Source organism: Gopherus evgoodei, chromosome 2 (assembly GCF_007399415.2).
Source record: "Gopherus evgoodei ecotype Sinaloan lineage chromosome 2, rGopEvg1_v1.p, whole genome shotgun sequence".
In the NCBI taxonomy this organism is placed as follows: Eukaryota; Metazoa; Chordata; order Testudines; family Testudinidae; genus Gopherus; species Gopherus evgoodei.
In genome coordinates this window covers 106,249,574-106,260,384 of record NC_044323.1, presented here as the reverse complement: position 1 = coordinate 106,260,384, position 10,811 = coordinate 106,249,574, and the positions used below count along the sequence as shown (strand labels likewise).

At 45.1% G+C, this 10,811-nt stretch overlaps 1 protein-coding gene across 5 annotated transcripts in view; it reads left to right on the top strand.

Annotated features, from left to right (window-relative positions):
- The first annotated feature begins 5,502 nt into the window (after positions 1-5,502).
- Positions 5,503-10,811, top strand: part of COBL (cordon-bleu WH2 repeat protein) — a 245,318-nt gene continuing 240,009 nt past the window's right edge. The window contains exons 1-2 of one of the 5 annotated variants that reach the window (XM_030551474.1): positions 5,503-5,787; positions 6,264-6,466. In XM_030551474.1, coding sequence (XP_030407334.1) covers positions 6,426-6,466 — 41 coding nt within the window. In that variant the 5' untranslated portion in view covers positions 5,503-5,787; positions 6,264-6,425. Of the gene's footprint in view, positions 5,854-6,263; positions 6,467-10,811 lie in introns of all 5 variants that reach the window. The other 4 variants (XM_030551473.1, XM_030551475.1, XM_030551476.1 and 1 more) reach the window with 4 other exon arrangements.

Here is a 10,811-nt window from a genome sequence, read left to right as displayed (position 1 = left end):
GTGATTGATAGCAGTACAATACCTCTCCAGTTTATATGCTGAATAAGATCACCCTTTTATCGGCAAAGCCACGATGAGGCCATCTTTCCAGTCTTGTGGCACTTGTTTTTTCACCCATTTCATCACAAACAAAGAAACACAGACCGGATTCCAGTTTTTAATCAGACCAGGCTAATGAAAGTATGAAAGACAAATGGTCAAACCAGAAGAAGACAATAGCAGAGGAAGTAGTTGGCCACCGAAGAGAGTGGAAGAAAGATGTATGGATTACATCTGGAACATGGGCAGCAATTGATAAGTGGAAAGCTCTGAAGCCAAAAATAGAAGAGTGCGAGAAAGAGGCAGAACTTTTAGAATCAGATGTAAAATACAGAGAAAAGGACAAAGAAATAAATTAGAGATTCAGGCAAGATAGAAATATCTGGGTTCAGGACAAGGCTGCAGAGGTAGAAGCAGCAGCAGGGAGGAGAGACTTAATGCAGCTCTATAGAATACTGAAAGGTCTCTCAGGAAGAACCAGGTCATCACAGGTGATGCCCATAGGGGACTCTCATGGACAGATTTTGAAAATGCATGAACAAGCCAGACAATGGAAGACACATTTCCATTCTGCATTAAAACTGTCCAGAGCCAACAATCATGCAGGTTCAAGAGAAATGCAAATGCTAAATTAGAAAAAGAAGAGGGACTAATAACACCTGGTGAAATTAAAGCAGCCACCAAAGGTTTCAAATGGAGGAAAGTTCCTAGGGTTGACAAAATTCAAGCAGAGATATTTAAGATGGTAGACAAAAATTCTGACTGAGCAGCCACCAAGTTAGTAACATATTAACTAACCCTGATCTATGTGCAATCTTTCCCTATTGTAGATGCAGGTTAACATCTTTTACCTTGATTTAACTTGTCAAGGTCCACCCTGGGTTAAGGTTCAAGTGTGGACCTCAGCCAGCTAAATCTAGGTAAACGGTTTGTTAACCTGTGTCTACACTAGGGAAAAGCACATGGTTAGCTAACAAAGGTTAGTTAATCCTGACCTAATCTTGACCTCTCCTCCTGATCTAGAGGAACCAATTTAGTTGCTGGAAACTATCTTAACTTCTGACCTGTCTGACTAGATTCCTCACATGTTCAGCTAATTTTGCACTATACATTTCATATATTAGGTGTGTATAACTTTGAGCTACTAAAATTTGCTAAACCCTAAAACATGGTGGACCAGTTTTCTTCTGAGCAGAATGTATTATTAAATAGTTTCAAAAGATTGATTCAGTAGTATTTTATTTAATATGAAACAAGATAAAAATATAGCAATTTAAGGATTTTTTAAAATGTGTGTAACAGAGCGTCAACTCACTTTAAAAAGATATTGCACCAACCAGGAGCGCCGCCAACTTTTTTGGCACCCTAGGCAGGGGAAGGTCCTGCCCCCGAAATGCCGCCCTCGACAGAGGCAGTGGAAGTTCCTGCCCCCGAAATGCCGCCCCCGACAGAGGTGGTGGAAGGTCCCACCCCCAAAATACCACCGAAACCTAGGTGGCCGAAGATCTGGCCGCCGCGGTCACCGCCCCCCAAATTTTAGCGCCCTAGATGACCGCCTAGATTGCCTAATGGGTTGCGCCAGCACTGGCACCAACAACCAGTCCATAGTAATGGTTGCTTATTTTTTCACTTTATTTTTAAAGACCTAAGACCTTTGACTGAAAAGAAGCCATTGCCCAAACACTTTTAATATTTTTTTCTAAGGATTTTTATGAAGGATCCTTTCAGTTGAATTGCATGGCACTGGAGACTATACAGCTAGGGAGAGATTAAAAACCCCGTCTTGGGAGCAGTGAAGCATTCCTAAACTCATATAATTGTACAGGATTTGCAGCTGCTCAGTCAGTCCTTCTGAGAATGACAGCCCAGTGCCTAAAAGTGGCCTTGATTAACACACTGCCATTTGTACTGTGAGAATTACAATGCCCACTGAAAGTGCTGCCCTCTTTGCCCTTTCAGAGCACTGGGTCTATTTCAGAGGATCTTGCAAAGTGCTAAATGCTCTTTTGGAGCCAATGGGAGTGGAAGGTGCTCAGCACATTTCAGGATCAGACCCTCATCCAGCCATAACCCAGATTCTTCGGTCGCATATACAGTAATAGATTACTCTGTTATTGCTTCGAGCATGTTTGAAGATACATTAGAATAATAATAATTCTAATGTTATACAGACTTCCATTCTGCTGTGGTAAACCTCAGTCCAGGAGCAGCAACCTTCGGCACACGGCCTATCAGGGTAATCTGCTGATGGGCTGATGATTATCTGTTTATGTTGACCGTCTGCAGGCACAGCCCCCTGCAGCTCCCAGTGGCCATGGTTTGCCGGTCACAGCCAAGTGAAGCTATGGGAAGTGGCGGCTTGCACATCCCTGAGGCCTGCCGCTTCCTGCAGCTCCCATTGGCCGGGAATGGCAAACTGCGGCTACTGGGAGCTGCGGAGAGTGTGGGGGACGTGCCTTTGCACAGTCAACGTAAACAAAATGTCTCACAGCCCACCAGCAGATTATCCTGATGGGTGGACTGCATGCCAAAGGTTGCCAACCCCGCCTCAGTTCCTCCTATTCTCAGCCTGTGGCACATAATAGTTCACTCTCCTGTGGGCTGTAATACTGTGGTCTAATTTTGTTTGTTGGGTTTAGTGTCCGAATGCTGAGTGGTGTTGATGGCCTATGATATACAGGAGGTCTCATTAGATGATATGGTTGTTCCTTCTGGCCTTAAACTCAATTACTATGACAATAGACCAATATTGTGTGTGTATAGAACAATACTATTGTGTGTAACATCTTTCTTACCAATTACATCACAAAACTTTTTAAATAATTCTATATTAAAATACTGAGAATAAGAATGAGGTATAAATCACAGAAAACTCTTATGTGACAACATTAGGTGGTGAATAAATTAGAACATAAAAGGATAAGGCCAATAATAGGAGAGAAATTTAAGGTATCAATTAAGGTATGTTGTAAGACATACAATGTAAGGTAGAAATATAGGAAGGCTGTTTCATGGAACAGAAGCTACAGGGGAGAGGCTCTCTCAGCAGTGGGCTGATTATGCGAGGGGACAGAGAAGGCAGGTGCTTAACAAGCAGGTGGAGTAGCAAGAGAGAGAAGGTGTGTGGAGCAGACTACTACAAGCCATGGAGAGTTTTAAAGCAGGGTATCTAAATTCTACTCTCACGTTACACAGATGCAAATCCCATGAATTGGAACAGAAGTTGCACTTGTGTAACTCTAAGCAGAATCTGGACAAAAGAAGGCAATTTTGAACAGATCGTGAAATGAATATAGGAGCCAATAAGGTGGATTGTGAATGGTGGAGATGTAATTAAACCTTGTATGTGTGAGCAAGCACAAGCTGCATTCTTTACCTTCTGCAGTTTGGAGCACTGGGAGCTAAGTGGAATGAACTGCAGATATGTAAGGAAAGAGGAGATGAAATCATGAATGATTATACAGGTGTATTATACTAGATTAAGTTATTTGAATTTTGTTTATATTAGTTGCATTTTGTTTACATTGTAGGTGAACATTATGATCCTTTCCCCAAATTCTTGGTACTAATGAAGTACAGTATGGTGCAGGGAAATTCAGTCAAAGGCACTTGTAGCACAGAACAGAGGAGGTGCACACCTCTACCTTCGCTGTCATTAGCAAATTAATCCATGTTTGAAACGTTTGCCAGAGTTTATCCTATGCCTGGGGAAAGGATGGTAGCTTTCTTGCAAACAACGATATCTTTTCTGTGTTGCTGCTGACTAGGGGCTGCCAGGTCTCACTCAGTGTGTGTGTGTGTGTGTGTGTGTGTGTGTGTGTGTGTGTGTGTGTGTGTGTGTGTGTGTGTGTGTGTGTGTGTGTGTGTGTGTGTGTGCGCGCGCGAGAGGAGGAACTCCCTCATTATTTTGTGCTAGCAGCAGTGTCTGGTGAATAATTCCACGCTGGATGCTAACCTGAGCCAGATACACTCTGATAGGTAGGTGTATATGAGAGGAGAGCTCAATATGGAGTGAATTTTAGTGGCTTCTTCCCAGGGCTCCAGAAAGAGACGCCTCTGGAGCTGTCAGAGGTGCTGCTGAGTGAAAAAGCAGGGCCAGGGAGATCCTCATTTCCCTTTTCCCACTTGTCAGATTGACTTGGTTAAATTTCTTGCTTTAAAGCTAGTGAACCTGCATGTTCCTATTCTCTGGTCTCTGCCCAACCTGGCGGGCTGAGCTGTCCATCAATACTCCCCCTGCCGCTTTCCTACCATCACCAGTGATTGAAGGAAGAAAATGGAGCAAATGGAGTGGGTGGAAGGGAGCAGATATTCTCGTCCGATAGTCCAATAACACCTAAAAGCACAGTGACGCACACACAGTGGTAACATAACGTTGGCCTCATAACAGAGGCAAGCACAACTCTTGCTTGCCTAAGCTGTTAGTCTGGGACAATTTGAATGAGGGGAACTATTTTTAGTTGAGTACTATCTTAAGGTGTCATCTACACTGCAGAAAACACTGATTGGGAACCCAGTGAAAACGTAGTTCACCCTCGCAATCTGGAAGGGACAGAGCCATTCTAAACAGTTCCCAAACTGCCCTGCAGCGCTGGAAAGTCCACAGCTGTAGCATGACTTGTGATCATGGCTATCTCAGGAATCTCGTGGTCAAATTTGGATCACTAACCCTAGCCAGCACCCCCATGAGGCACACCAAGTTTCAAAGCAATCTAAGTACCTGTGAGGATTTAAAAGACATAGAAGATTTGAGCTGTAAACAGAAAGTTGGTCCTAATCTTTTTAACTATAGGAGACCTGGGGGTCCACTATAATCTGTCTTGACTATACTGCTTGACTAAACTGTTCCAGGAGAGTTCTGTGCTATACCTTGGAAATATTTTCTTCAGTAGAGCTGACACCTTAAAGGCTCTCTGTCTAATCTAATCTAAAGTAATGTAATCTAATCTTTCTGTATTCCCCTCTACCTTCAATTAGGCTGGCAAATTCCATTCCCACCCCCACACGGAACATTTATGGTTTTGTTTGTTAATTTTCAGTAAAAAAAAACAACAAAAACCTTTCCCCCACCCCATATACTTTCCATTGCCATATGGGAGACGAAGAAGGGAATTTTGCATTTGGACCAATACATGCTGTGAGGTTCATGGCTCTTTTTAGTTCCCCAGGGAGCAAATGCCACAGTCCTAGACAACCCCCTTGAAAGCCGCGGCTCCTGGCCACAGGTGTTTTTACCCTTGAGACGGACAGCGCCATTGTCCCCTAGGTGCCTGCGGTCTGTGCTGTGATACGATCTGGAATACGCCGCTGTGGCTCGTAGTACAAGGCGCTTTGCTTGCCCTGTCTCCTGCCCCCTCCTCCCTCTGGCGGGCTGCTGGCCTGGTGCGGGGCTGGGTTGTGTAAGAGGAGTTGGATTGGCGTTGCCCTTTGAGGGTGATCTATGGGGCGGGCGGGCAGGCTGTGCGAGCAGAGCGGCGTGCATGGCAGTGTCACTCTCCCTGCCCCAGAAAAGGCTCCGTCGCTGTGTTTGTATTTGTCCCGAGCAGTCACATGGAAACGGGTTCGCAGCGCGCCTCCGCCTCCCCTCGCCTAAACTTCAGCACCGGCTCGGATCGATGAGCCAGGAGCTGGAGCCGCGCTTCAAAACGGGTCCGTTTCGCCAGGCAACGGGGCTTCCCCTGTAGCGCAGCGGCCATGCCCGTGTGACAGCGCGGAGCCGGGACTAGGCTCGGCCCTCCCAGCCTTCAGGTGACTGGCTCGGAGCTTGGCACTGCCGCCAAGAGCGTCGGAGCTGGCGCTGCCCAGCGGAGTAAGGTGGGGAGGAGGTTTCGCAGCGCGTCGTTTCTGTGTGCGGCGGGGGAGGGGTGTTTGCAATGTGCGGGGGCTTGTTTGCAATGTGCGGGTGTTTTGTGCCTGCTTGGCTGGCCGCGCGCGGGGCACGTACTGTCCCAGGGACGGCGGGTGGAGCATCGCCTGTCTCCCGGTGCATCCCCGCTCTGCACTCTGCGGGGCGCCCGCCACCTTGAAGGCTGTGGGCGGGCTGGGCTGGCAGCGGTAGGTGCCGGGGGCCCTCGGGCGGCGGCGGCTGTTTCCTTTTCCTTCCTTGTCTGTGCCCCCAGCTCAGCCGTGGTGCCTGGCTGAGAGGAGTCATCCCTGCCCGCTGCCTTATTTGCTCCGCGGATGCCAGGCAGGGAACAGTGACTTTACTCTCTCTCCTCTCCCAGATAGCCAGGGGAGGATGGCTCAGCCAGAAGGGAGGACAGTGTGAATGAAAGGAGGAGGAGGAGAAAGGCCTCAGCTCATCATTTCCCCCTCCCACCTCACCTCCCACTCCCAAACTGGAATTGTATCAAGTATTTGATTCAGTGGAAAGGAGTGAGCCATCCATGGAGACTCTCGCGTCTGGGGCCAATAAACCTCCCAGCGGGTAAGAGACCTGCAACCCACTGGGCGGGGGAGTGCTTTGTGGCTTTAATGACTAGCCTGGGGTGATTTATTGATTTATTTTATTTTGGTAAGCTCCAGGAAGGTTTCCTGCAATGCGTATGTACAGCGCCCAGCACAACGGGGCCCCCTCCTAGCCTGGGGACCCTGGGTGCTATTCTCATAATAATCATTTACCTCACCCCAGGCCCTCTCCTCCCACAAATCAGGGGTGACCCTCTTCCTCTGTTTGCAGTATTCCCGCAGTCCTCTGGGGATGGCAGCAGCCAAGGGAAGCAGAGCTTGAGTTGCTCTGGGCATGTGGTTTCTCTCTCTCTCTCCTCCTGCCGCTGCTGCTGCTGGGGAGGTTTCCCAGGTAACTGGCTTGATCTGAGCTAGGGAGCCTAGGCTCATAGCTGTCAACAGTCCTGATCTGGCCAAGACCGTCTACCCCTCTTCAGCCCCCCTCCCCCCCTCAGCTGTTCACAGCAGCGGGAGGAGGTGGTGCCTGCTGCTCAGAAGGAGAAGGGTGGGAGAATAAAGGGTAGCTGGCAGGGAGAGGGGTGGAGAGTGGAGCAGGGGAAGGTGGCATGTCATGGTGCTGAGCTGCTGCCAAGAGAGGAGCCCTGAGGGGCAGAGGCCAATCCCTGAGGGACAGGCACCAACACGGACAGCAGGAAGGCAACCCCGAGGAGAGAGTCATGAAGATGGAGGTGGGGGAAAAGAAGGGGAAACTGCTCTGAACTGACAGGATAAAAGAGGAAGTTAGCCTGGAAGGGAGAGAAAAGTTGTGCAAAAGGGAAAAAGGGAAGGAACTATGGGAAGGATGTAAGGATAGAAGAGGGTAAAGTGTAAGAACAGAAGAGAGACAGGAGACATCATAGGGAGAAGGAGAATGATTATTGAGGAATTTCAGACTATTTTTCAGTGCTTCTGTCCTTAGAAAGAAAGTAGCTTAAAATTGACTAGGACATGTATATAACCCTCCTGCAATTGAGGAGATAATGGCATCAAGCCCCAGCACTTGGTTGAAAACCAGTCCTAGCAAAATATTTACAGTTTTGATAACTGTGTCCAGCATTCCCTTGGGTGTGCCCACAGGCACAAACACAGCATGTGTAGTTATGTTTTGCCTTGTCCCTGTCACCTCCGTTTCCTCTGCCCTTTCCCCATATGTCACGGCAATGGGGAAGATAGTTGCAGGCACAATGCAGGAGGTGCTGGGGTTCTGGAGTTGGCATGTAGTTGCCAAGGGGAGAAGGTGTTGACATTCTAGAATGAGAACAGACTGGGATAATGTGATGAGATTCTAGAATCACAGGTGAAGAGGAGCAAGTGCTGGTGTTCTGGAATTAGAGCAGAGAAGGAGGGTGCCATGACTCTAGCTGTTGTGGGGAAAAGGCCTACTGCATTTCAATTTCCATTCTAAGCTAGCATTAGGAGGCTCCTGAGACAGTAGTGCTCTTCCCTGTTGCTACCACCCACTGCTGCTGCAGTTCCCAGGCTTTCAGGTGGCTCTTTTGTGAAAGAAACTTATTTCTACTTTGTCCCAAAGTAACCAACCCCAACGTAACCCATATAATTGGGAACCTTAAAGAATAAGTTAATACTGGATGTCAAAGTGGTGACTATTAGTCCAGCTGGTAATTAATAAAACCAATAACATGAAGGTGTGGGACATTATTTATTGGAGTAAAAACTTACCAAGCATTTAAAAGTCACTCTCTTTTCTCTCATAATTTATAGCTCTACTTCACACCATTTTCCAAGACTTGGTAAAGAACGTGATTCTTTCAAAAGTTTGCCATTTAATTTTAGTTCAGCATAAATAATATTGAAATGAAAAATCAGTAATTCTGGTATTTATACCTTAAATTAAACTAAGAAAACAAGTCTCTGATTTCTCTCCTTTTTAGTTGGTATAAAGCAGAGAATTGAAGTGTAACAGTGCTTTTGTTAATATAATGTTTCATTTTCCTAACTTGTCCACTTGTTTACATTTGCTAGTTCTTGTAGTTATGATTGGTTTTCAGATCTATGCAGGGAGTGATGGATGCAGGAAAATTGCCTCCAAAGCTATTCCTTTGTGCTGTACTAATAAAAACAGTGTAGGTACAGTATTTCTTTGGCTTGTAGGATGAAATGTCAGCTTGGTGGTAATTGTTGATTTGAGGTTTAATTCATGTTAAAGATAGTTTTCTTTTTAACAGTAACCTCTTTGAGTATCTGACTGTATCTGAATAGTATCTTTTAAAATTATAATTTATTTTAAGAAACTAGTAAATCTGACATCTCTCTCCTGTATTTTTAAGGATTTGAGGTATTAACATAAATTAGTTTTAAAAGTGCTGAGGAATGGGAACTAAGGTGTGAATTTGAATATATGTTTTGAAGAATAGGTTTGTGTCTGAACTGTGACTATAATGAAAAGTCTACAGGTGGATTGCTCTGTATGTTTGTCTCTCTCTCACCAACAGAATAAAAGGTATTGCCTCACCCACCTTGTCTCTGTAATGGATACTTTAAGCAGTTTCACAACCTTGTTTTGGGAGTGCATATTATGTGCCTATCTCCAAGATCGTAACTGATAGAATGCCTGCACATATATTAAGTTATTATGGATACTTCCAAATAAACCCCAAGTTCTCCATCCAGTTTTAGCTGAGTATAGTAAAACTGGAGCAATCCCACTGGAGTATATGGATCAGAGTCTGATCTCATGTACATGAGTATAAATCTTAGAGTATCTCCATAAACTGCAGTGGAATTATTCCAGATTTACACTAACATGACAGTAGAATTTGTTCCAAAGGTGAGATGTGCTTGGAATGTCTTATTGTACAAAATTTAGGTCTCATCCTTCTCCTGGTGAAATTGATAACAAAAGTCCCATAAACTTTAGTGGGGCCAGGTAGTCTATTTCATCAGCATTCAGCTCAGCAGTTGTATACCATCATCTTGATTTGGAATTTTACACAACCTGATGCATGCATATGCCATCCACTGCAGATGTAGATTAGTACACTACTGAATTTCTAACTTTAGTATCTGATACTGATTAATATCTTAATTTGGTTCTTTACTAAATTTTTCCTTACCATTAAATGTGAAAATAGGGGAAGAGGCTTGTTTAGATTGCCTTTGTTGGCTTGCTGGTATCAAGTAAATAAATTAGCATTTGAGACTTTCAGGTGGATATGGAAATATATACATGGGTCTGTGGAAGTACTGTTTTTCTCATGAAAGGACTGTAAAATAAATAAGTTACCTGTCTGAGAAAAAAAATCCCTCTAGAAATGTTTCTGATTTCACTAGTAATTGACATAGTTAAATAACAGCAAGAGGTTAAAATGACCTTTACTTTGCAATTTTTAACAAAATTTAAGCAGCACTGTCTTTTGTCTCTGGTTAAATCATTAATAGCACTATTACTAGCTTCCTTTGTTAAACTGGTGAGCAAAATTAACGCATCATGTGGTCCACAGTAGAACAGTTTTACTATGCATTTCCTCCAGATAAATTTACTATAAGTATGGCCCTACCAAATTAATGGCCAGTAAAAACACATCAAGGACAGTGAACTCTGGTCTCCCTCTGTGAAATCTGTTCTTTTGTGTGCTTTTACCCTATACTATACAAATTTTATTGGTGAGACCAGCGTTTCTCAAACTGGGGATCCTGACCCTAGAGCGGTTTGGGGGGGGTCACAAGGTTATTTTAGGAGTGGTCATGTATTGCCATCCTTTCTTCTGCACTGTCTTCAGAGCTGGGCAGCCAGAGGGTGTTGGCTGGGCACTCACCTCTAAAGGCGGCAGCAGCACAGAAGTAAGGGTGGCAGTACCATACCATGCCACCCTTCTGCACTGCTGCCTTCAAAGCTGGGTGGCCAGAGAGTGGCAGCTGCTGACTGAGGGCCCAGCTCTGAAGGCAGCAGCACAGAAGTAAGAGTGCCAATACCATACCATGCCATCCTTCTGCGCTGCTGCTGGCAGTGGCTCTGCCTTCGGAGCTAGGCTCACAGCGAGCAGGTGCCGCTTTCTGGCTGCCCAGCTCTGAAGGTTGCACCTCTTTGGGTCAGGACCCCTACAATTACAAGACCATGAAATTTCAGATTTAAATAGCTAAAATCATGGAATTTATGATTTTTAAAATCCTATAACCATGAAATTGACCAAAATGGACTGTGAATTTGGTAGGGCCCTAACTAAAAGTAATACATGACACAGTTTCTGGGAGAATTACCCACTTAGGAGTGTGATAGTGTTGTGTTGTTTTTAAAAGTGAGATAAACAACAATCTGATGAAAGTCTTGCAGTCCCCCCCACCTCCAAGTATTTGTCAGTTCTGGA